At 51.0% G+C, this 26,770-nt stretch overlaps 1 protein-coding gene across 8 annotated transcripts in view; it reads right to left on the bottom strand.

Moving 5' to 3' along the window:
* Window positions 1–26,770, bottom strand: part of CUX2 (cut like homeobox 2) — a 328,903-nt gene that overhangs the window by 6,613 nt on the left and 295,520 nt on the right. For all 8 annotated transcript variants that reach the window (XM_055238684.2, XM_063614395.1, XM_063614394.1 and 5 more), the window contains 5 exons: window positions 24,321–25,084; window positions 22,519–22,678; window positions 9,055–9,324; window positions 5,104–5,292; window positions 1,633–1,906 (listed from right to left, as the gene is read on the bottom strand). In XM_055238684.2, the coding sequence (XP_055094659.1) occupies window positions 1,633–1,906; window positions 5,104–5,292; window positions 9,055–9,324; window positions 22,519–22,678; window positions 24,321–25,084 (1,657 nt within the window). The remainder of the gene's footprint in view (window positions 1–1,632; window positions 1,907–5,103; window positions 5,293–9,054; window positions 9,325–22,518; window positions 22,679–24,320; window positions 25,085–26,770) is intronic.

Below are 26,770 nucleotides of genomic sequence, written 5' to 3'. Positions count from 1 at the left end.
GGGTGTTCCTCAGAGATGGCCCCTGAAATCCCCCCATCAAGTGTTCTTTACAGGGGTCTCCTCAGAAGCCAGCCCTGGGACTAAACTCCTAGGAAGCTCAACCTACTTCAGGCCAGTGACTTGTGAGACCAGGGAGTCAAGAGTGGGAAGAACTATGGAAAGAAGCAGCCAGTGAAGTAGGAATCACTCACTCTCCGAGGTGGTGGAGCCTGAAGAGGATACCGGGGGGTTTCTTTTGGTTTCAGGGGTAGGAGGGGCCAGGAGCCCCAAATCAGGAATCCAACCTGAGGCTCAATGAATAGTCAGGGTTCCTCAGGCCTGTACCCCCAAATACCCTTCCCTGTCCCTTCTTTGAGGCAGACGCAGGGCAAACAGGGTGAAATAATAATAAAAATAATGACAATAATCATATCAATACCTACCACATACCATGTGCTGCGTATTTTTTTTTTTTTTTTTTGAGATAGTCTCACTCTGTTGCCCAGGCTGGAGTACAGTGGCGCAATCTCGGCTCACTGCAACCTCCGCCTCCTGGGTTCAAATGATTCTCCTACCTCAGCCTCCCAAGTAGTTGAGACTATAGGCATGTGCCACCACGTCGGCTAATTTTTGTATGTTTCAAAGAGATGGGGTTTCATCATGTTTCCCAGGCTGATCTCGAACTCCTGACCTTAGGTGATCTGCCCACCTCGGCCTCCCAAAGTGCTGGGATTACAGGTGTGAGCCACCACGCCTGGCCTACACGCTAGGTATTTTATGTAACTATGTTAGTCTATCAAATCCTCTGTGCAACTCTATGAAATAGATCCTGCTACTGTCCACCACATTTTACAGGTTAGAAGACTGAGGCTCAGGGAAGTGAAGAAGGCTCCACAGCTGAAAGTGATAGAGCTGGGATTTCTTCCACATTTGCCTGTTTTAAATCTTTTTTTGTTTGTTTTTGAGATGGAGTCTTGCTCTGTTGCCCAGGCTAGAGTGCAGTGGTATGATCTTGGCTCACTGCAACCTCCACCTCCTGCGTTCAAGCAATTCTCCTACCTCAGCCTCCTGGGTAGCTGGGATTACAGGTGTGCGCCACCACGCTGGGCTAATTTTTTTATTTTTAATAGAGACAGGGTTTCACCATGTTGGTCAGGCTGGTCTCGAACTCCTGACCTTATATGATCCGCCCGCCTCAGCCTCCTTTTTCTCGTTTTTGAGACAGGGTTTGTCGCCCTGGCTCTGTCGCCCAGGCTGGAGTGCAGTGGTGTGATGGTAGCTCACTGCGGCCTCCGCCTCCTGGGCTTAAGTGATCCTCTCATTTCGGCCTGCCAAGTAGCTGGGACTACAGGTGTATGCCACTGCACACAACTAATTTTTGTAGTTTTTTTTTGTAGAGATGAGGTCTCCCTATGTTGCCAGGGCTGGTCTCAAACTTCTGGGCTCAAGCGATCCTCCCACCTTGGCCTCCCAAAGTGCTGGGATTACAGGCATGAACCACTGCACCTGGCCCTGTGTTCTATATCTGAGTGCCTATGTGATGGGGTCTCCCATCTCCCAGAGGCCATGTAGGGCTCCCTCCAGGCCCTGGGATGGGGAAGGGTCCCACCTGGGTTCTGCCACCCGCCTGTGGGCACGCCCCCATAGTCCCACCTGTAGTTGTGGAACCAGTTGATAACGGTGTTGGTCTTGAGGTTGAGCTGGAAGGAGAGGAGCTCGATGGTCTGCTGTGAGGGGTAGGGTTCCAGCTGATAGGCCTTCCGCAGCGCCTCCTTCTCCTCAGGTGCCAGCACCACCCGGGGCTTCTTGATCTGTAGGAGGCTCAGGTCCTGGGGCTGCAGGCAGGGGCTGGGGCACTCTGAGCGGGTGGCCGGGGACTCACTGTCTGAGCCAGTGCTGATGAGGCCATAGCGACGTTTCAGGTAGGCTGGAGCCAGGGAGAGAGGGAGGGCTGAGAGGTGGTGTCCCCACCCCATCAGTTCCTGGCCAGCAAGAGTTCCACAGTGGGAGTGCATCCGTCAGGCCCACTCGGAGGCCACCATACCCTAAGCTTAGAGGCCCACCCCCGAGCCTTTCTCCCTCCTCACTCTCCTTCTGCATCTCCCAGCCCCCAATCCCATGCCACAAGATGCTAGCCTGACCTTGCCAGCCCGGGAGCCCTGGCATGAGCGAAGACTCAGGACCATTCCTCACACATAGGAAGCACTCAAAACAGGGTGCTCTACGGTATTCTCTCTGTTTTTGTACAGACAGGGTCTCACTCTGTCACCCAGGCTGGAGTACAGGGGTGCAGTCATGGCTCACTGTAGCTTCAACCAAGTAGGCTCAGGCAATCCTCCTGCCTCAGCCTCCCAAGTAGCTAGGATTACAGGTGTGAACCACCACCCCTGGCTAATTTTTATCTTTTTTTGTAGAGATGGGGTCTCTCTCTGTCACCCAGGCTGGAATGCAGTGGCACAATCACAAGTCACTGCAAGCTTGAACTCCTGGGCTCAAGTGATCCTCCTGCCTCAGCCTCCTGAGTAGGTGGGACTACAGGTACAGGCCACCATGCCTGGCTCATTGTTTTCTAGAGTGTTTGAAATGCTTGTTCCCTGGTGCCATAAAGAAATAGCACTTGAACATTAATTTACTCAGTGAGGCCATTTTTATACTTTCTGCAGAAAGGGTACACTCGCCAGCAGTTTTGTCACGAGAGTACACCAAACAAAGGAGACAGGGTCATTTATAACCTGATGCATCCACCCTACTGCGGTGTCCGGTTTCCACTGGCTGGAACAGGGCCTCACATGCTGTATTTGTCCTGACTGGCTAGCAACTTAGAACTTTTTAAAAGAGGCAAAGGCAGAGGAGAACAAAGGAAGGAGGAAGTAACTTGTGGAAAAAGTTGAGAAAGGTAAAAACACCTTTAAATAAGGAAGAGGAACAGGCTTGGACCAGTATAAGCATGCCAGGGCAAATATTCAGGCTAAATTGTGGGAGCTAAGAACATAAAGTACGTTGATGTCTTTATCACAGCTAGCGGGTATTTAAGAATGTTAGCACAGGTCTTTGAATACATTTTGCTTCTAAGAGAAGTTACTATTTATTCCTAATTAAATGGGGAGGAAAGTCTTTGAAGAGGAAACTTTATTTTTTACATAGAGTTAGAGTCTCGCTCTGTTGCCCAGGCTGGTCTCAAACTCTTGGCCTCAAGCAATCCTCCCACCTTGGCCTTCCAAAGTGCTGAGATTACAGGTATGAGCCACCACACCTAGCCTAAAATATCCTCTAGATTGTCAGAAGCGTCCCTCAATTTCTGAACAGCCTTTGGTGGGCAATAGGTAGGGACACTAATTTAAATGACTTACTGACTGCATGGTGCATCTTGACCCCAAATCATGAAGATGTTGGGGAGAAAAAAGCCCACTTCAGAATGAAAGAAGTAAGGTATGAGCGTCTTACTTAATCCTCACAGCAATGATTTGTGGCTCTGAAAATGCATTTTTTTTTTTAGATGGAGTCTCACTCTGTCGCCCAGGTTGGAGTGCAATGCCACAATCCTCTTGGCTCACTGCAACCTCCATCTCCCAGGTTCAAGCGATTCTCCTACCTCAGCCTCCCAGGTAGCTAGGATTACAGGCATGCATCGCCATGCCCAGCTAATTTTTGTATTTTTAGTACAGATGGGGTTTCACCATGTTGGCCAGGCTGCTCTCGAACTTCTGGCCTCAAGTGATCCATCCACCTTGGCCTCCCAAAGTGCTAGGATTGCAGGTGTGAGCCACCACACCGAGCCAGCTTATTTTCAGAAATAGAAGGAAGCAGAGAGAGAGGAAGTAACTAGCTTGAGGTTGTCACACGGCAAGGAGGTAGAAGGTTAAGTTCTCAACCACAACATGGTCTGATGATGATGGCCCAGCCCTAGGTGCTCTCCACAGCCTGGTGTGTCCCTGGGTCATCACATGACCTGCCCTCATGCCCTGGATGGCAACTTCAACTGCTCCTATCTTATCTTCCAATGGACTTTGAACCTTTGGAAATATAGAGGAATCCTTGATGCATAGCATGAGACTGGGTGCCCAGCTCAATGCCGCTTATCTTCCATCCAAATACTAACCAGGCCTGACCCAGCTTAGCCTCTGAGATCAGTGTTCAGGGTGGTATGGCTGTAGACAATGCCAGCTTATCTTATCAGGATATGATGTCAGACAATGTGAGAACTTGCAATCTCCTTGCCCAGCCCTACGAGAGAGGATTCCTGTTTGCTGGTCCTGTCCTTTGTTATGTAGAATCTGGGTAATGGGCCAAGGGCTGATCTACAAAACAGGGAGTTGAAGCAGAGGAGGGAGGGAGGTACACAGAGTTTTGGGAAATAGACAGTTGGGGCTGGCAACAGACTTTGGTGTAGCTTCAGAGGTGTGAAAGGACACCAAGAGATGGGGTGTTAGGTTTCCTTTTGTTTCTTTTTTTTGTTTGAGACGGAGTCGCTCTGTCGCCCAGGGTGGAGTGCAGTGGCGTGATCTCAGCTCACCGCAACCTCCAGCTCCTGGGTTCAAGTGATTCTCCTGCCTCAGCCTCCCAAGTAGCTGCGATTACAGGTGTGTGCCACCACGCCCAGCTAATTTTTGTATTTTTAGTAGAGACAGGGTTTTGCCATATTGGCCAAATTGGTCTTGAACTCCCGACCTCAGGTGATCTGCCCGTCTCAGCCCCCCAAAGTGCTGAGATTACAGGCGTGAGCCACTGCACCTGGCAGAGTATTGGCTTTTCATGGGAGAGGTAGTAAATATTTACAAATTTTTTAAAAAATTGGAGATGGGGTCTTACTGCACTGCGCAGGCTGGAGCGCAGTGGCTATTCATAGCTTTGATCATAGCACATTGCAGCCTTGAATGATCCTCCCGCCTTAGCCTCCCAAGCAGCCAGGACTACCCATGCCCTGCCACTGCGACAGGCTGTAAATATCTTCACTGCTTTCAATTACATTGTTAAATTGTTTTTCAAGGTTACTATTTCATGCAGTCCCATACCAGGCTGAGACTGGACCATGGGGGCCCTGGGTTTATGTGGGTTACAGCTAGATATGGTTCTGGGGAAAATCTGAGACCCAGTGCTGGGGCCCATCCCCTGCCCAAGTCTTACCTTTCTTCTCCAGCTTCTTCATATCCCTCAGCTTCTCCACGTTATGGGGGTCATTAAGCCACAGCTGCATGCGGACAAAAGGCTCCCGCCCCTTCAGGCTCAGCTTGTGCCAGGGTTTGGGCCGGGACAGCAGGTCAGACACGGAGCCCTGTGTCAGACCCAGGATGCTTTCCCCAAACAGCCGCTGCCCTGGGGATAGGGGAGGGGAGCAATCTGTTACCTCAGGCTGGGCAGAGAAGCCTCCTCCCAGGAGAGACATGGAACAGGCCAGAGACACAGGTGAGAGCCTCGAGGCTATCTCCACTGACTCAGAAGGGAGGGCCAGAGACACAGGTGAGAGCCTCGAGGCTATCTCCACTGACTCAGAAGGGAGGGCCAGAGACGGCGGAGGACCCACACCTGATGTGAAGCAGAAGGAGGTCTGTTTGTAAAAGAGATTTGGGGGCAGGACGAGGCAGCAACCAACAAAAGAGCTTTTTTTTTTCTTTTCTTTTCTTTTTTTGAGACAGAGTTTCACTCTATCGCCCAGGCTGGAGTGTAGTGGCATGATCTTGGCTCACTGCAGCCTCCGTCTCCCAGGTTCAAGCAATTCTCCTGCCTCAGCCTCCCGAGTAGCTGGGATTACAGTCACGTACTACTACACCCGGCTAATTTTTATATTTTTAGTAGAGATGGGGTTTCCCATGTTGGCCAGGCTGGTTTCAAGCTCCTGACCTTAGGTGATCCATCTGCCTTGGCCTCCCAAAGTGCTGCAATTACAGGTGTGAGCCACTGGGCCTGGCCCAAAAGTGTTTTTTTAACTTAAGAGGTTCTTTACTCCTAGGAGATCCCTGAAATTGTCTGCCAACATCATACACACAAATTTGTATCACCATTTGACAGATTCCATCCCAGTTTTAAATGTGCACAGCTTCAGAGCAAGCAGTTCCACTGCCTGGGATAGCTGCATTTGCCCAAGGTCACACAGATGCACACACACTTATTTTTAGAGGCAACAGGAAAGTGGAAAAAGCCAAAATGCCCATCAGTTTGGTAAAAAACTGTGGTGCATCCATGGCCTGAAACACTTTCCAACAGTGAAAAAGAATGAGGGTAATAGAATTATTCTAACGTGGAAGGGTGTCCACAAAATAGTGTTCATTTTTCTTTTCTTTTCTTTTTTTTTTTTTTTTTGAGACAGGGTCCCACTCTATCACCCAGGCTGGAGTGCAGCGGTGTGATCTCAGCTCATGATAACCTCTGCCTCCCAGGTTCAAGTGATCCTCCCACCTCAGCCTCCCAAGTAGCTGAGAGCACAGGCTTAAGCCACCACACCTGGCTAATTTTTGTATTTTTATTTTTCATTTTTTTTGGGGACAAAGTTTGGCTCTATCACCCAGGATGGACTGCAGTGGTGTGATCTTGGCTCCTTGCAACCTCTGTCTCCTGGGCTCAAGCCATCCTCCTGCCTTATCCTCCCGAGTGGCTGGAACTATAGGCACATACCACCATGCCCAGCTAATTTTTCTATTTTTTGTAGAGACGGGGTTTCGCCATGTTGCCCAGGCTGGTCTGGAACTCATGACCTCCAACAATCCTCCCGCCTCAGCCTCCCAAAGTGCTGGGATTACAGGTGTAAGCCACCACACCCAGCCTAGTATTCATTTTTCAAAAGCAAGTTGCAACACAATATTTGTATCATTTTGTCTATACAGAAAAAAAAGGAGAGGAAACTAAGTGTACATATGTTCTTATATGTGTTCAGAAAGTGTCAAAGAGACATTAAAAAACTGAAGTGTGGGCTGGGCACTGTGGCTCACACCTGTAACCCCTGCACTTTGGGAGGATGAGGCAGGAGGATCACTTGAGGTCAAGAGCTCGTGACAGGTCTGGCCAGCATGGTGAAACCCCGTCTCTACTAAAAATACAAAAATTAGCCAGGAGTGGTGGCTCATGCCTGTAATCCCAGCGACGGAGTCGCTCTGTCGCCCAGGGTGGAGTGCAGTGGCGTGATCTCAGCTCACCGCAACCTCCAGCTCCTGGGTTCAAGTGATTCTCCTGCCTCAGCCTCCCAAGTAGCTGCGATTACAGGTGTGTGCCACCACCTGTGGCTGAGGTAGGAGAATTGCTTGAACCTGGGAGGTGGAGGTTGCAGTGAGCTGAGATCTCACCACTGCACTCCATCCTCGGGCCTGGGTGACAGGAGACTCTATCTTAAAAAAATACACACACACACACACACACACACACACACACACACGCAACACTGGAGTGTCTGAGAGGCCAGTGGGGAGGGATTTATTTACTTTTTAGTAACTTTTTTTTTTTTCCTGTACTGTTCGGTGTATTTTAAAACAATGAATATGTCTTATTTTTATAATAGAAATTGTAGTGAAAATGTTGGGGTTTGCGTACATCCCTCTGGGAGGGGGGCATCACCTGCATTTAAGACTCAGAGGAATTTGTGTCCTAAAAAGGGAAAGAGCCCTAGAAGAGATTTTTCCACTGTGGCCCAAGAGGGCAAAGACTTCAGCACAGGGTGATGACTGAGCTGGAGTTCCGCAGTGACTGGGGTTCTCCACGTCTTCCTGGAAGGAAGTTTTTAAAGTCGTGGGCTGAGAATTCCAGGTCCTCTCAGACCTTCATTCACTTTGTCCCATCCCAGACCCAGGTCAGAGCCAGATGCCTCACACAGGGTCCTGGATGCCCTGGGGCTGACTCCAGTGCCCTGGGATCTCACCGTGGGCACTTTCGTCTTTTTTTCTTTTTTTTTTAATTTAACTTTTTTAGAGACAAGGTCTTCCTCTGTCGCCCAGGCTGGAGTGCAATGGCATGATCATAGCTCACTGCAGCCTTGAATTCCTGGGCTCGTGCGGTCCTCCTGCCTCAGCTTCCTGAGGCATTCACCACAATGTGTGAAGTTTGTATGCATGAAGTTTGCAGCTAATTTTAGGAAGCTTTTTTTAAATTTTTTTGGAGATGGAGTCTCACTCTGTTGCCCAGGCTGCGGTGCAGTGGTGCAATCTCGGCTCACTGCAACCTCCAACTCCTGGATTCAAACGATTCTCCTCAGCCTCCCAAGTTGCTGGGATTCCAAGTGCATGCCACCACACCCAGCTAATTTTTGTATTTTTAGTAGAGACGGGGTTTCACCACGTTGGCCAGGCTGATCTGGAACTCCTGACCTGAGGTGACCTGCCCACCTTGGCCTCCCAAAGTGCTAGGATTACAGGTGTGAGGCACCGTGCCCAGCCTATTTTTTATTTTACTGATTGACTGATTTTTTTTTTGAGACGAGTTCTCGCTCTGTCGCCCTGCCTGGAGTGCAGTGGTGTGATCTCGGCTCACTGCAACCCCTGCCTCCCAGGTTCAAGCGATTCTCCTGCCTCAGCCTCCCAAGTAGCTGGGACTACAGGCATGTGCTACCACGCCCGGTTAATTTTTTTGTATTTTTAGTAGAGACGAGGTTTCACCATGTTGGCCAGGCTGGTCTCAAACTGCTGACCTCAGATGATCCACCTGCCTGGGCCTCCCAAAATGCTGGGATTACAGGTGTGAGCCACCATGCCCAGCCGTTAATTTATTTTAGAGACAAGGTCTTGCTCTGTTGCCCAGGCTGGCATGCAGTGGCATGATCATAGCTCACTGCAGCCTTGAACTCCTGGGCTCACGTGATTCTCCTGCCTCAGGCTCCTGAGTTGCTAGGACTACAGGCATGCACCAACATGTGTGAAGTTTGTATGCATGGAGTTTTCAGCTAATTTTAAAAAGCTTTTTTAAGATATGAGATCTTGCTATGCTGCCCAGGTTGGCCTCAAACTCTTGGCCTCAAGCGATCCTCCCTCCCTGGCCTCCCAAAGCACTGGAATTACAGGTATAAGCCACTGGGTCCCAGCTCCAGACACCTTTTCAAGGCAAGTAGGAGCCAACCCAGGTGGGAGGCAGCCTCTCCGATTCCCACCCGCTCCGTACCTAGATTGTTGTCTGTGAGGACCTCCTTCACCCTCTTGGTGATGGAGTACGTGTCCAGCTCGGGGGACATGGCCACGATCTCCTGGATGCCCCCTGGGGCCTGGCTGCCTGAGTACATCTTCCCGCTCAACGAGGAGCTGGAGCGGCCCTCTGGCTGCTGGTTCTCCTTGCTGCTCTCCAGGGACAGGCTCAACGGCTCCTGAGAGCTCTTCTCAGGCTCTGTGGGGCTGGGGGGTGGGGATGGTGAGGACCTTGGTTCTGTGGGACTGGCTGTGGGCCACAGAGAAAGAGAAGGCGGTTACTATAATCTGGCACAGACACATCCAGTTTCGGGAGGCTTGCTTCTTAACAGCCAAGAGTTGCCAAACACCCATTTTACAACCACTGTAGTAATAATCGCTCAGGTAGGGACCACCCTGGATGCTAAAACCAGTGGATGAAAGTTTGATGAGGACTGGACTGGGATTTTTACAAAGTCTCCAAGTATCTCCCCACATGATGCTTAGCAATAATTTTTATCTTTTTTTTTTTTTTAAGACGGAGTCTCGCTCTGTCGCCTAGGCTGGAGTGCAGTGGTGTGATCTCAGCTCACTGCAACCCCTGCCTCCCAGGTTCAAGCGATTCTCCTGCCTCAGCCTCCCAAGTAGCTGGGACTACAGGCATGCGCCACTACACCCTGCTAATTTTTTATATTTTTAGTAGAGACGGGGTTTCACCATGTTAGCCAGGATGGTCTCGATCTCTTGACCTCATGATCCGCCTGCCTCGGCCTCCCAAAGTGCTGGGATTACAGGCATGAGCCACCACACCTGGCCGATGCTTAGTAATTACAAAGGGAGCCGGGTGCGGTGGCTCACGCCTGTAATCCCAGCACTTCCGGAGGCCGAGGCGGGCGGATCACGAGGTCAGGAGAGTGAGACCACGGTGAAACCCCGTCTCTACTAAAAATACAAAAAATTAGCCAGGTGCGGTGGCGGGTGCCTGTAGTCCCAGCTACTCAGGAGGCTGACGCAGGAGAATGGCGTGAACCCAGGAAGCGGAGCTTGCAGTGAGCTGAGATCACGCCACTGCACTCCAGCCTGGGTGACAGAGTGAGACTCCGTCTCAAAAAAAAAAAAAAAAAAAAAAAAAATAATTACAAAGGGAAAAGTAGCCACTTTACAGTAGAGAGACCTGGTTGGACTCTCTCTGTCACCCAGGCTGGAGTGCAGTGGTGCAATCTCGGCTCACTGCAACCTCTTTCCCGGGTTCAAGCGATTCTCCTGCGTCAGCCTCCTGACTAGCTGGGATTACAGGCACTGGTGGACACCATCTTAACCAATGATCCAAGTTACTATCACTAATCACAGGACAAGTCGGCAACGTGGGCCTCCTGAGAGGATGGCCTGAGAAGCACATGGCATCACTTCTGTGATATTCCCAGCCCCAAGCACACAGCCCGAATCTGATTTCAAGGGAACATCAGGCAACCAAACTCAGACTGTCCAGGAAATAACAGCCTCTATTCTTCAGAAAGGGCAACACTGGAAAACAAAGAAAGGCAGAACTGTCCAAATCAAAACATGAAAACTAAACACAAGTGATCTTGAATCTCATCCTGCACAGGGAAAAGAAATTTACATATTTTATTTAATTAATTCATTTTGAGACAGGGTCTTGCTGTGTTGCCCAGGATGGAGTGCAGTGGCTCTATGATAACTCACTGCAACCTCGACCTCCTGGGCTCAAGTGATCCTTCCACCTTAGCCTCCCAAGTAGCTGGGATCACAGGTGTGCATCACCATGCCCGGCTCATTTTTCTTTTTTTGAGACAAGAGTTTCACTCTGTCTTAAAAAACTTCACCCAGGCTGAAGTGCAGTGGCATGATCTCGGCTCACTGCAACCTCCACCTTCCGGGTTCAAGAGATTCTTGTGCCTCAGCCTCCTAAGTCACTGGCATTATAGGTGCATGCCACCACACCCGGCTAGTTTTTTGTATTCTTAGTAGACATGGGGTTCCACCATGTTGGCCAGGCTGGTCTCAAACTCCTGGCCTCAAGTGATCTACCTGCCTTGGCCTCCCAAAGTGCTGGGATTGCAGGCGTGAGCCACAGCGCCTGGCCAAGATTTATATATTGTATCTAAAAATTTATATAGCACATAAAGGATATTATTGGGACAACTGAAGAAACCTGAATATAGATGGTGGGATACATGCCAGTATTTTACCACTGTAAAATTTCTTATTTTTGGAAAGCACTTGTTGAAGCATTTAGGGTTAAAGGGACAAGATGTCAACGAATTCCTCAAATGACAGAGAAAGAGCACGATTGTGGCAAAATTAGTAACTGTTCAAACTGGGTACAGTGCAGGGAGTTTGCTGTTCTACTGTTTCAATTCTTCTGTAAATTAGAAGTTACCTCAAAACGAAAAGTTAAATAAACGGCAACAACTAAAGAAGTCAGCAATGATCTACAAGTTCAACCACAGCAGACTGGCTGAATAAAATATGGGGGATCCCTGCAGTGGGCTCTTCCGAGGCAATGGAAGAAAATGTAATGAAAAGATGTCCATAGTGCAATGCCACATTTAAAAAGCTAGATTGGGGCCGGGCGCAGAGGCTCATGCCCTTAATCCCAGCACTTTGGGAGGCCAAAGTGGGCAGATCACCTAAGGTCAGGAGTTGGAGACCAGCCTGGCCAAATGGTGAAACCCCATCTCTACTAAAAATTACAAAAATTAGCTGGCCGTGGTGGCACATGCCTGTAATCCCAGCTACTCGGGAGGCTGAGGCAGCAGAATCGTTTGAACCTGGGAGGCGGAGCTTGCAGTGAGCCGAGATCACGCCACTGCACTCCAGCCTAGGCAACGGAGCAAGACTCTGTTCCAAAAAAAAAAAAAAAAAAAAAGTAGATAGATTTTTAAACTACATTTTTCATTTTTCTTTTTTTGGAGATGGAGTCTCACTCACTGCCGCCCAGGCTGGAGTACAGTGGCATGATCTTGGCTCACTGCAACCTAGCCTCCTGGGTTCAAGTGATTCTCCTGCCTCAGCCTTCCCCATAGCTGGGATTATAAGCGTGAACCACCATGTCCAACTAACTTTTGTATTTTTAGTAGAGATGGGGTTTTGCCGTATTGGCCAGGCTGGTATTGAATTCTTCACCTCAAGTGATCCACCCTCCTCAGCCCCCCAAAGTACTGGGATTATAGGCTTGAACTACTATGCTGGCCCATTTTTCATTTTTCAAAAGACATTTTGTGTGAATATATATTGGAAAAACGATTTGAAAGATATCTGGGGCTTGTGATCTCGAGTGGATGACTTTGCCAAGCCTCCATCCTTGCATCTGTTAAATGGGGCTGTAAGACACGTAGCATTACACATATTACTTGGAGCCATCGAGAGACCTCCATGAGATAACGTGGGGCAAGGGCCCACCTCCACCTCCCCCACCACCTCCTGGAGCATTAGAGGCACCCATGGGAGTCCCAGTGTGAGCTGAGCCTCCTGAGAAACCAGGAAAGGTGGGGGCATCCCCAGGGAGGCACCCCTAATGGGTTGGCAAGCATGGTGTGGGGTCGAGGAATCCCAGCACTGGCCACACCTAATCCCAGCAAATTAGAAAAAGATGCCTCTTCCTTGAGGCATTTGACTGCCACCTGCTGGAAACTTGTTAAAATAATCATTAAAATGTATGACAGCTGGAAGAAAAGGGCGCAACAGCTTTACTTTCAGAAGAGACATCCTGAGCCCAGGATGGGTTCCTTCCTTCTCTGTCGTGGGTGAGTTGGTCACTCGGATCAGACCACTACTATGCTCCAGAATCATCAATGGCTCCCCATTGCCCCTTGCGCAAGAAATGTCTATCACCTTGTCTTGGTGATTAAGGCTCTGAACTCCCTTGTCCCTGCCTACCCCGCCCAACTGGAGCTACAGCATCTCCCTCACTCCCCTTCACAAACATCTAGGCTCCTCTCTAAGCCCCTATGTCTTTGCTCAGGCTGGTCTTGCCATCCTGAGGACTTTCCTTCTAATCTTGAACTCCTATGCATTCCTCAAGACCCAGTCCTTAATGCCCCTTCCCTGAGGTCTATTAGACTTTTAGGGTCTAATAGCACCTTGAGTATATATTGTCACAGTTTGCTATAATTTCTTGCTTGGGCCAGATCTCTTGCTTACTGATGACAATGATGATGACGCTAATAAATTCCCTTTATTGAGTACTTACTACCTGCCCAGTGTAGTATTATGTGCTTTATGCCTATGATCCCTCTCTTTATATATATATGTATTTTTAAATAGACATAGGGTTTCACTATGTGGCCCAGGCTGGTATCAAACTTCTGGGCTCAAGTGATCCTCCTGCCTCGGCCTCCCAAAGCGTTGGGATTACAGGCATGGGTCACTGTGGCTGGCCAATGCTCATGATCTCAAGTGACCCTCATGACACCTCTAAGAGGTAAGTACTATGTCATCCCATTTTATGGGTGAGGAAACCGAGGTTCAGAGAGGTTAGGCAACGTGTCCAAGATCACACAGCAATAAATGGCAGTCAGGACTTGAGCTGGGGTTGGGTTATGCCCAACACTGTCCTCCCATCTACCAACTGTGAGCCCCTTGAAGGCAAGCACCACAAGATAGTCACATGTGAGTCCCCAGAGCCTGGGGGTGGGGCAGGGGCTCTGGGCAGATGCCTATGGAGTAATGTCAGCCAGGATCCCTGAGTACTCCTAAAGAAGGCAAGGTGAAACCCCCAAGTTCCAAGTAGCAGCATCACGGCCCTTTGTGACTGTGGGGTCTCAAGAAGTCTACTGTACCCCCTGCCCCAAGTGAGCTGATCCTGGATATTCAGGTAGCATCCGTGTGATGCTGAGGCTGATGTGGGCATGTCCCAGGCTCACTGTTGCCAGCACTGATGCCATGTTGGTGTGGGATGGCCAGTCTGGGAAAGTGAGAGTCTGTCCCAGGTGTCTGCCCACTGTTGGCAGCAGGAGAGGGGCTGGGGCCAGCTGGGAAATTGACGGTCTTTGGGCCGGGCATGGTGGCTCACGCCTGTAATCCCTGCACTTTGGAAGGCCAACGCGGGTGGATCACCTGAGGTCAGGAGTTCGAGACCAGCCTGGCCAACATGGTGAAACCCCATCTCTACTAAAAACACAAAAAATTAGCTGGGTGTGTTTGCACACACCTGTAGCCCCAGTTACTCTGGAGACTGAGGCAGGAGAATTGGTTGCACCTGGGAGGCAGAGGTTGCAGTGAGCTGAGATTGCACCACTGCACTCTAGCCTAGGTGAAAGAGCGAGATTCCACCTCAAAAACAAACAAACAAACAAACAAAAAACACAAAAAACTGAGGGTCTTTGAAGGCATCTCCCTCTCGGAAAACTGTCTGCACCCATATCCCAACCTAGAGGGCCAAGAAGCAAAGCGAACAGGATGACATGGAGATGACTGGCAGGAAAGAACACAGCCACCCCCCAGTCCCACTCCCCCAGGCAGAACCCCGCCTTGCTGACTCTTCTGACTGAGAATTGCTTCTGACAAAGTGATGGAAAGATTCAGAAATTATCTCTATCAGGAAGAGTGTGCTAATTACAGGGCTGGGGGGGTCACATGTGAACAACTGGGTTATCTGGAGAGGGAGGCGATGATAGGGAGAGGTGGGGTCTTCTTGCCTTGGTGGGCTTGAGGGTGGGGTGCCAGACAGGGCTGTGGGCAGCTGGGGACAGGAGAGAGAGCAGAGTGACCAACCCATCCCAGTCTGCCCTGGACTTTCCTTATTTTACTACAGAAAGTTCTAGATCCTGGGAAATCTCTCTCTCCTGGAAAGATAGGGATGGTGCAAGAGAGATGGAAAGAGAGCACTGGAGGGACAGGGAGGGTCAGGGAGGAAGAGACAGAGCAAACAGAGTGGGAGAGAGATGGTGAGAGAGGCAAGGGGAGAGAGAGAGTGGGGTGGGGAGAGAGGAGAGAGAGAGAGAGAGAGAGAGAGATAGGTGAATCAAAAAATGCAGAGTGAGAAAAACAGAAAGAAGACATTGGAGGTGACTGGATGCAGTGGCTCATGCCTGTCATCCCAGCACTTTGGGAGGCCAAGGTGGGTGGATCACCTGAGGTCAGGAGTTCAAGACCAGCCTGGCCAACATGGCAAAACCTGTCTCTTTTAAAAATACAAAAAATTAGTTGGGTGCCTGTAATCCCAGCTACTTGGGAGACAGAGGCAGGAGAATTGCTTGAACCCGGGAGCCGGAGGTTACAGTGAGCCAAGATCACACCATTGCACTCCAGCCTGGGCGACAGAGTGAGACTCTGTCTCACACACACACACACACACACACACACACACACACACAAAAGAAATTGGATGAGAGAGACAGAGACCAGGAGAGAAACAGAGGGAAGAGAGGGACTGTGTATGGGGACAGGACAGGACTTCCTTGACTGCTTGAGAATTCTGAGAAACCTCGGATGGAAGGGTCTGGAATACTGATGCTGACATGGTAGGTAGCGCTGATTACACCCGGGGCTGCGTCTGGCAGTGGGCGTGGGGATAAGTGCGTGCTTTATAACCCTCCCATGGCATCTGGCTCAACTTCAGTAACGGGTATGGTCAGGGTTCCAGTGCCGGTCCCTGCCTGCCCCAGTGGCCAGGGTATACACACGGGGGGCTTGGACAGGTCCTGACACCCAGCCCCACAGCCAGACTCTGTAGGCCTTTGTGGGCAATGGATACACCCTTTTACTTCCAGGCCCAGTGGGTTATGAACAAGTAGAGGCTGTGAGGGTGGATCTGCCATCACCACTCTCTCTCTAGGGCCAGCAGCTCCAGTAGCCACCTCCAGGCCTGATTCCTTGATTATTATTATTACTGTTTTTGAGACAGGGTCTCGCTCTATTGTCCAGACGAATGCATTCACTCCAGTTCACTGCAGCCTTGACCTCCTAGGCTCAAGCAATCCTCACAACTCAGCCTCCTGAGTAGCTGGGATTACAGGCACCCGCCACCATACCCAGCTAATTTTTGTATTTTAGTAATTTTGTAGAGAAGGGGTTTTACCATGTTGGTCAGGCTGGTCTCGAACTCCTGACCTCAAGTATCTGCCTGCCTTAGCCTCCCAAAGTCCTGGGACTACAGGCGTGAGGCACTGTGCCTAGCTAGCCTTGGCTTCCTATTCTGGGATAGCAGGGGACCCCCCCACCTCTACTCACATCCCATACCAGGCCGTGCATGGTCCCACCTCCTAGCCGCTGCCTGTGCCGTTCCTTCCACAAGAACACCATTCTCCATCTTCTCTGCTTACCTCTATCCTACCTGTGCTCAAATCCTTCCATGACAATACAGTCTAAAACAAAAACAATCAGACATTGGGGAAATGCAAATAAAAACTACAGTGAGATACCACTTACACACCCACCAGCATGGCTAGCGTCAACAAATGGGAGATAACCCATGTTGGTAAAGACCCGGAGAAATAGAAACCCTTTGAACTTCCTCAGTAAGTTAAACACAGAGTTACCATATGATCTAGCCAACTGTACTCCTAGATATATGTTCAAAGAACTGAAAATGGGGGTTCAAACACAAATATGTACACAAATTTTCATAGGAGCATTATTCAAAATAGCCAAAATGGGGTCTATCCATACAATGGAATATCATTTAGCCATAAAAAAGGAAGGTAATTGGCCGGGCGCGGTGGCTCACGCTTGTAATCCCAGCACTTTGGGAGGCCGAGGCGGGCGGATCATGAGGTCAGGAGATCGAGACCATGGTGAAACCCTGTCTCTACTAAAAAATAGAAAAAATTAGCCGGGCGTGGTGGCGGGCGCCTGTAGTCCCAGCTACTCGGAGAGGCTGAGGCAGGAGAATGGCGTGAACCCGGGAGGGGGAGCTTGCAGTGAGCCGAGACTGCGCCACTGCACTCCAGCCTGGGCGACAGAGCGAGACTCCGTCTCAAAAAAAAAAAAAAAAAAAAAAAAAAAAAAAAAAAAAAAAGGAAGGTAATTCTGATGCATGCTACAGCCTGTATGAGCCTTGAAAACATGTAAACTGAAAGAAGCCAGCCACAGAAGGCCAACTAGTACAGGATTCCATCTGTATGAAACATTCAGATGAGGCAAATCCAGACAGAAAGAAAGCAGAGTTCCAGGAGCTGGGGGGAAGGAGGATGGGCAATGACTGCTGGATGGGTATGGGGTTCCTTTTTGGGGTGGTGGGAATATTCTGGAATTAGATAGCGGTGATGGTCACACACATTGTGCATGTATTAGATCCACTGAATTGTACACTTCAAAAATGGTTTAAAAGGTACATTTTACATTATGTGATTTTGTTTGTTTGTTTGTTTGTTTGAGACAGAGTCTCACTCTGTCACCCAGGCTGGAGTGCAGTGGTGCCATCCCGGCTCACTGCAACCTCTGCTTCCTGGGTTCAAGCGATCCTCTCGCCTTAGCCTCCCGAGTAGCTGGGATTACAGATGCATGCTACCACACCCAGCTAATTTTTGTATTTTTAGTAGAGACAGGGTTTCCCCATGTTGGCCAGGCTGGTCTCAAATTCCTGGGCTCAAGTGATCTGCCCGCCTTGGCCTCCCAAAGTGCTAGGATTACAGGTGTGAGCCACGGTGCCCAGCTGTTATGTGAATTTTACTACAATAAAAAAGTTAGTTAAAACACAACACCAAAGACCAGGCGCAGCGGCTCACCACTTCAGCCTGGGGGACACAGTGAGACTACATCTCAAAAAAACCAAAAACCAACCCCCTCCCCCACCACAACACTATAAAACAACACCAACCCCCCTCCCCCACCACAACACTATAAAACACCAACCCCCCTCCCACACCACAACACTATAAAACAACACCAACCCCCCTCCCCCACCACAACACTATAAAACAACACCAACCCCTCCCCCACCACAACACTATAAAACAACACCAACCCCTCCCCCACCACAACACTATAAAACAACACCAACCCCCCTCCCCCACCACAACACTATAAAACAACACCAACCCCCCTCCCACACCACAACACTATAAAACACCAACCCCCCCCACACCACACTATAAAACAACACCAACCCCCCTCCCCCACCACAACACTATAAAACACCAACCCCCCTCCCACACCACACTATAAAACAACACCAACCCCCCTCCCCCACCACAACACTATAAAACACCAACCCCCCTCCCACACCACAACACTATAAAACACCAACCCCCCTCCCACACCACAACACTATAAAACACCAACCCCCCTCCCACACCACAACACTATAAAACACCAACCCCCCCCACACCACAACACTATAAAACACCAACCCCTCTCCCACCACAACACTATAAAACACCAACCCCCCTCCCACACCACAACACTATAAAACACCAACCCCTCCCCCACCACAACACTATAAAACACCAACCCCCCTCCCACACCACAACACTATAAAACAACACCAACCCCCCTCCCACCACCACACTATAAAACAACACCAACCCCTCCCCCACCACAACACTATAAAACACCACCAACCCCCCTCCCACACCACAACACTATAAAACAACACCAACCCGCCTCCCACACCACAACACTATAAAACACCAACCCCCCTCCCCCACCACAACACTATAAAACAACACCAACCCCCCTCCCACACCACACTATAAAACAACACCAACTCCCTCCCCCACCACAGCACTATAAACAAAACTAACCCCTCCCCCCACAACACTATAAACAAAACCCACCCCTCCCCCACAACACTATAAACAAAACCCACCCCTCCCCCCCACAGCACTATAAACAAAACCCACCCCTCCCCCACAACACCATAAACAAAACCCACCCCTCCCCCACAACACTATAAACAAAACCCACCCCTCCCCCCCACAGCACTATAAACAAAACCAACCCCTCCCCCCCACAACACCATAAACAAAACCAACCCCTCCCCCACAGCACCATAAACAAAACCAACCCCTCCCCCCCACAACACTATAAACAAAACCAACCCCTCCCCACCAACAGTATAAACAAAACCAACCCCTTCCCCCCACAACACTATAAACAAAACCCACCCCTCCCCCACACACTATAAACAAAACCCACCCCTCCCCCCCACAACACTATAAACAAAACCAACCCCTCCCCCCCACAACACTATAAACAAAACCAACCCCTCCCCCCCACAACACTATAAACAAAACCCACCCCTCCCCCACAGCACCATAAACAAAACCAACCCCTCCCCCACAGCACTATAAACAAAACCAACCCCTCCCCCACAACACTATAAACAAAACCCACCCCTCCCCCACACTATAAACAAAACCCACCCCTCCCCCCCACAACACTATAAACAAAACCCACCCCTCCCCCACAGCACTATAAACAAAACCAACCCCTCCCCCACAGCACTATAAAACAAAAAAGATGGAAGTCTTTTCCCAGGTAGGCTCTGGCGTGGGCACATTTGGGTGACCCTAGCGGGCAGGAAGCCTGATGGTCCACAGCCCAGGGTGCTCATCCTAGCTCTGCTACTCACTGGATGGTGGCCTTGGGCAAGTCACTGCGCTACCGTGCCCCTGGATTTCCTCATGTGTGAAACGGGAATGATAAACAGTCCCTTTAGTGGAGACTGACGTGAAGATTACAGGACAAAGCACTTTGACCACTTGGTGCTATGTGTGATAAGTGGCAGTGGTCATTAGCATTAGCATGGCTGCTTTTTTTTTTTTCTTTTGACACGGAGTCTCGCTCTGTCGCCCAGGCTGGAGTGCAGTGGCACGATCTCGGCTCATTGCAAGCTCTGCCTCCCGGATTCATGCCAGTCTCCTGCCTCAGCCTCCTGAGTAGCTGGGACTACAGGCGCCCGCCATCACGCCCGGATAATTTTTTTGTTGTTGTATTTTTTAGTAGAGATGGGTTTCACCGAGTTAGCCAGGATGGTCTCAATCTCCTGACCTCGTGATCTGCCTGTCTCAGCCTCCCAAAGTGCTGGGATTACAGGCATGAGGCACCTCACCCGGCCAGCATGGCTGCTTTTAATCCACGTTACAGCCTTATGGAGAGGAATTTTTAAATCAAACATTGTATTAATAAACTATTAAAAACATACAGAAATATACAGAAAACAATACATAAGTCCTCCCTTTCCTTCCACCCATCACCGTAATCAATGCTGACACTTCACCCCCGTCACTTCCAATCTCCCTTCTTGTTTTAAAGAAATAGGAAAGGGCCGGGTGCTGTGGCTCAAGCCTGTAATCCCAGCACTTTGGGAGGCCAAGGCAGGTGGATCACCTGAGGTCGGGAGTTCAAGACCAGACTGACCAACATGGAGAAACCCCGTCTCTACTAACAATTCAAAATTAGCCAGGCATGGTGGCGCATGCCTGTAATCCCAGCTACTCGGGAGGATGAGGCAGAAGAATCGCTTGAACCCAGGAGGCAGAGGTTGCAGTGAGCCGAGATTGTGCCATTGCACTCCAGCCTGGGCAACAGAGCAAGACTCTGTCTCAAACAAAAACAAAAACAAAAACCAAACAAAACAAAAAAAACAAGAATACGAAAGGAGCACAGCAGACAAAGTCACCACTCCCTGCCTCTTCCTGGCCCCCTCCCTGCCCAGTGCAACTTCCCTCCCCAGCTTGGGGGCTGCTTCCTTGTACATTTCTTTCTTTCTTTTTCTTTCTTTCTTTTTTTTTTTTTTTTTTGAGACAAAGTCTCACACGGTTGCCCGGGCTGGAGTGCAATGGTGAGGATCTCAGCTCACTGCAACCTCCACCTCCCGGGTCATGCGATTCTCCTGCTTCAGTCTCCTAAGCAGCTAAGATTACATGCGTGCGCCACCATGCCCAGCTAATTTTTTGTGTTTTTAGTAGAGACGGGGTTTCACCATGTTGGCCAGACTGGTCTCGAACTCCTGACTTTGTGATCCACCCACCATGGCCTCCCAAAGTGCTGGGATTACAGGTGTGAGCCACCACGCCCAGCCTATACATTTCATTTTATTGATTCTTTTAGAGATGGTCTCACTTGCCCAGGCTGGAGTGCAGTGGCATGATCATAGCTCACTGCAGCCTCGAACTCCTGGGCTTAAGCGATCCTCCTGCCTCACTCTTACAGGCACATGCTACCATACCTGGCTAATTTTTTATTTTTTATTTGTAGAGATGAGGTTTCACCATGTTGCCAAGGCTGATTTCAAACTCCAGGCTTCAAGAGATCCTCCTGCCTTCACCTCCCAAAGTATTGGGATTACAGGCGTGAGTCCTGTGCTCAGCCTCCTTTTTTCGGAGACAAGGTCTCACTCTGTCACCCAAGCCGGAGTGCAGTGGGGTGATCACAGCTCAAGTGATCCTCCTGCCTCAGCCTCCTGAGTAGCTGGGACCACAGGCGCGTACCATTCCGACTGATTATTTTTATATTTTGTAGAGACACGGTCTCCCTCTATTGCCCAGGTCTATCTTGAACTCTTGGCTTCAAGAGATCCTCCAGCCTCAGCCTCCCAAAGTGCTGGGATTACAGGCGTGAGCCCCCATGCCTGGCCTCAGCCTCTTTTTAAATTTTAATGCGTAAGTCTGAAGCCATACAGCTACACCAGTGTGCAGTCTCATCCTGTAGGTGTTAGCTTCTATAGTAAGCACTGTCACTGGGACGGAGGCTTTTGTCACTTGACATTATGTTTCCAGTCCATATTCCTGTTGATATGGGCCTGCTGACCTGGCTCATTTCTGTGAACCTGAGATATGGTTTTGTCCTATTGACAAGACTGAGCTCAGATCCTTGGACTCAGGGTCTGGCCTCCCCTGGTCTCTGCCCTTCTCAGTGGGCAGGTCTGATGTCCTGTCCTTGCAGTCACGTGCCCTCATTCCAGTGCAGGGCCCAGGTGGATGCCTCACCAGGGCCCCAGCAGACTTATCCTCTGGTCCCCACAGTGGCAGGGAGCTGGGGCTCCCCCTAGCACTTCTGGACTCTGGGCATCCCTCTGAGCCTCCATTTCCTCACCCGGGCAAAGCTGACACTCCAGCCTGCTCGTGCCATCATGGGTGGCTGGGTGGCACTGCCCAAGGCCCTGTGCTAAGAAGGAGTCTGAGGCTGCACGCTAGGTCTTCAGGAAACAGAGCTGAGATCGATGAACAATTCCAGATGTGGGATTCCACATGCAAAACACATTCTCCACCTGCTCTGAGCACCATGGAGCCACTTGGAGGCTTAAAGCCAGGACCCAGTGTATCAGGTGTGCGGCTTCTAGAAGCATCCCTCTGGTTGGAGGAAGGAAGAAAGGGGAGCAGAGAAACCCCAGGAGCTCCCGCCATGCTCCAGGGTAGTCATGACAGTGGCTGGGATGAGAGCCAGGGCAGCGGGGAGGGAGAGATAGTTAGACTCGGGCAGTAAAGCCAGGCGGATGTGCCACTGCGCAGGTGGGAAGTCAGCCAGCACCCCCTGAGATGCTCTTGCCCGCACTCACCCTGGGAGGCACCAGGCTGCTGGCCCACCGCCTGACCGAGCTGGTCGGAGAGCCACAGCTGCATGCGGATGAAGGGCTCCCGCCCCTTCTGCGTCAGCTTGCTCCATGGCTTCGGCCGGGACAGCATGTCGCTCACACTGCCCTGTGACAGGCCCAGCACCTGCGAGGGGCGGGGCAGGGGGGTAGGTCAGCAGGCCCCTGAGACATGGGCCTGGCCCTGGCCCTCACTCTCCTCTCCAAACTTTTTTTTTTTTTTTTTGAGACAGAGTCTCACTTTGTCTGTCGCCCAGGATGGAGTGCAGTGGCATGATCTCAGCTCACTGCAAACTCCACCTCCCAGGTTCAAATGATTCTCCTGCCTCAGCCTCCTTTGTAGTTGGGACTTGTACCAGGCTGGTGCACGTCTGGCTAATTTTTGTATTTTTAGTAGAGTTGGGGTTTTGCCACATTGGCCAGGCTAGTTTCCAACTCCTGACCTCAAGTAATCCACCCAACTCGGCCTCCCACAGTGTTGGGATTATAGGCGTGAGCCACCACGCCCAGCCTCCCATCCCCTCCCCTCCCTTCTGTTGGAGTCCAGGCGGCTTTCATTTGTTCCTCATAGGTGCCTGCCATGTGCCCTTGCTGTGCCCTTCCCCTCCAGTACCCTCCCTGATGTCCCTACATGTAAAAATCCTTCAGTGCCCCCCTCCTCCAGGAAGCCTTCCCTGACCTCCCACTTAAGTCATTTCTCCCTCCTCTGAGCTTGCCTGGCCCTTTGCCTATTCCCTTGCTAAAGGTAGAGGTGACACTTAAAACTGGCATTGCAGGGGCACCAACCAATCAGGAAACACTGAGGTCCCCTGGCTGGGGTGAGCTTTACTTAACCCTTTCTTTTTAAAATTTTATTTATTTTTGGGGGGATGAGGTCTTGCACTGTTGCCCAGGCTGGAGTGCGCTAGTGTGATCATGGCTCACTGTAGCCTCGACCACCTGGGTTCAAGCAATTTTCCCACCTCAGCCTCTCGAGTAGCTGTGCACCACCACACTCGGCTAATTTTTTTTATTTTGTAGAGATAGGGGTCTTGCTACATTGCCCAGGCTGGTCCCGAACGCTTTGTTTTTTTTTTTGAGATGGAGTATCGTTCTGTCACCCAGGCTGAAGTGCAGTAGCGAGATCTTGGCTCGCTGCAACCCCTGCCTCCCAGGTTCAAGTGATGCTCCTGCCTCAGCCTCCTAAGTAGCCACACTATACAGGCGCAGGACACCAAGCCCAGCTAATTTTTGTATTTTTAGTAGAGATGGGGTTTCACCATGTTGGCCAGGATGGTCTTGATCTCTTGATCTCGTGATCTGCCCACCTCAGCCTCCCAAAGTGCTGAGATTACAGGTGTGAGCCACTGTGCCCAGCTTAATTTTTGTATTTTTTAGTAGAGACAGGGTTTCGCCATGTTGGCCAGGCACCTGGTCTCAAACTTCTGGGTTCAAGAGATCTTCCCACCTCCGTCTCCCAAAGTGCTGGGATTACAGGCATGAGCCACCAAGTCCTGCCACTTAACCCTTTAGTGGCTGGACCTCAGGTGATCTGGAGGGGCCTGGAGGAGGGGAGTTAAGTGGCTGTTTACTGGCCAGGATGGAAGCATTTCCCGGTTTTAACAACCACAGAGAATAGTGGCGCTCCTTCCTGCGGGGCCCAGGGACAGCAGGACTCAGGAATGGAGGGCCTGGGCCCCTGGGGTCCCGCCGGCCTGCTTGGGTGGGCATCCTGCTTCTCAGACATCTCCTCCCAGAGCCCAGACACCAGGGGCCCGCCCTGCACTCACCTTCTCCCCGAAGATCCTCTGGCAGATGCCGTTCTTGGCCAGCTTCTCCTTGACCTGGCGGGTGAGCTCCAGCGTGTCCACCTCACGGTACATGTACAGCTCGTACTGCTCAGGGGTCAGCGGCGGCACGGTGGGCTTCAGGGTGCGCGGCACGTAGGCCGGGTAGTAGGGCAGCCGCGCGCCCGCCTCGGCCGTCGCGCCCTCAGCCTTGAGCTCGCCCGCCCTGGGGGGTTCGTCCTCCACCCCTGCCACCGCCTCGTCCTCGGGGGGCGCAGGGGCCTCGTCCCCGCGGGGCCAGGCGCGGCCGTTGGGCTGGCCAGAGTAGCCAGAGGAGGAGGAGGAGGACAGCGAGGGTGACACGGAGGCGTAGGGGCGGCTGAGCAGGCCGCGGTCGGAGGCCCAGTGGTGGTCGAAGTAGCCGGCATCGCCAATCTCGGACTTGACCTTGCGGATGATGCTCTGCACGAAGGCGGCAGGGGACAGGACCGGGAGCGGCGCCTGCGCGGGGCCCCCGCCGCCCTCCTCCTGCTTCACCAAGGCCAGGGCCCCGTTCTGGCTCGCGGTGGCCAGCGATGGCCGCTCCGGGGGAGATGGGGGCACCGAGCGGCCCCTGGGCGCCGCCTCCATCTCCAGCAGCGCCTGCTGTTGCGCCTGCATCTCACGGCGTGCCTGCTCCAGGATGCTCTTGATGGCGTCCTCCGAGGTGCTGGCGGGGGCCGCGCCGTTGGCGATGCTCAGCGGGGCCGCCGAGGTCTTGGGCTCGCCTGCGGAGAGGGGGACAAGGCGGCCCGAGGCCCAGAGTCAGGGCTCGGCATGCAGTGGACGATGTTCATGGCATCCCTGTTGATGCCAGCACGGTGTCCAGGCAACCTCTGTGTCCAGCAACTGGGGATTGGCCAAGTAAACTATGATCCCTCCCTTTGGTAGAATATTAAGCAGCCACCAAAAATTCGGTTGACAGTGAGGTTTTGGCATATGCAGAGAACATGCTCATGGGGATAATGCAATGTAAAAACAGACCTGACTTTTGTTTTGTTTTGTTTTGTTTTGTTTTGAGATGGAGTCTCACTCTGTCGCCCAGGATGGAGTGCAATGGCACGATCTCAGCTCACTGCAACCTCTGCCTCCCCAGTTCCAGCAATTCTACTTCAGCCTCCCGAGTAGCTGGGATTACAGGTGCACACCACCATGCTGAGCTATTTAGCTTTAGTAGAGACAGGGTTTTGCCATGTTGGCCAGGCTGGTCTCGAACTCCTGAGCTCGAGTGATCTACCCCTCAGCCTCCCAAAGTGCTGAGATTACAGGCATGAGCCACCGTGCCCAGCCTGACCTGACTTTTACACAAGCCATGATCCAACCATGCAAATGTTCAAAGACAAAGAAAACACGTGGCTTGTTCACTTGTTCTGTTTTTAAAAAAAATATTTAAAAATATTTCCTTCCTTCCCCATTTCCCTTCCCTTTATTCCTTCCTTTCTTTCATAGAGATGGGGTCTTGCCATGTTGCCCAGGCTGGTTTCAAACTCCTGGCTTCAAGTGATTCTCCTCCTGGGCCTCCCAAAGTGCTGGGACTACAGGCATGTGCCACCATGCTCAGCTAATTTTTGTATTTTTTGTAGAGACGGGGTTTTGCCATATTGCCCAGGCTGGTCTCAAACTCCTGGGCTCAAGTGATCTGCCTTCCTCAGCCTCCCAAAGCGTAAGAATTACAGGCACGAGCCACCGTGCCCAACCCTTCACTTGTTCTAATAGCAATGAATCCAAATGCCCATGCAGAGAATGGATCAAAAACAGTGGAATGGACCAGACACAATGACTCACACCTGTAATCCCAGCACTTTGGGAAGCTGAGGCAGTCAAATTGTCTGAGTTTAGGAGTTCGAGACCAGCCTGGGCAACATGGCAAAACTCAGTCTCTGCAAAAAATACAAAAATTAGCCAGGCGTGGTGGCTCACACCTGTACCTCAGGGTCTGAGTTGGGAGGATTGCTTGAGCCTGGGAGGTCGAGGCTGCAGTGAACCAAGATTACACTACTGCACTCCGACCTGGGTGACAGAATGAGACATCCATCTCTAGAAAAAAAAAAATAGTGGGATGATCACACAATGAAACACTACACAGCAGTGAAAAAGGAAGTCCTCATGCAAAATCACACATGAATCTTTTTTTTTTTTTTTAAAGAGATGCGGTCTTGCTATGCTGCCCAGGCTGGAGTGCAGTGGCTCAATCTCAGGTGCGATCATAGCTCTCTGTGGTCTCAAACTCCTGGGCTCAAGTGGTTCTCCTGCCTCAGCCTCCCAAGTAGCTAGGACTACAGGTATGAGCTACTGTGCCCTTTGTGTGAATCCTAATAACATAATATTGAGTGAAAAAAGCAGGTCCAAGCTGGGAGCAGTGGCTTATGCTTGTAATCCCAGCACTTTGGGAGGCTGAGGCAGGAGGATTACTG

This window comes from Symphalangus syndactylus, chromosome 13, assembly GCF_028878055.3.
Source record: "Symphalangus syndactylus isolate Jambi chromosome 13, NHGRI_mSymSyn1-v2.1_pri, whole genome shotgun sequence".
NCBI classification, from domain to species: Eukaryota; Metazoa; Chordata; class Mammalia; order Primates; family Hylobatidae; genus Symphalangus; species Symphalangus syndactylus.
Note: the sequence above shows the minus strand (reverse complement) of the source record. Positions and strands in the feature narration are given on the sequence as shown.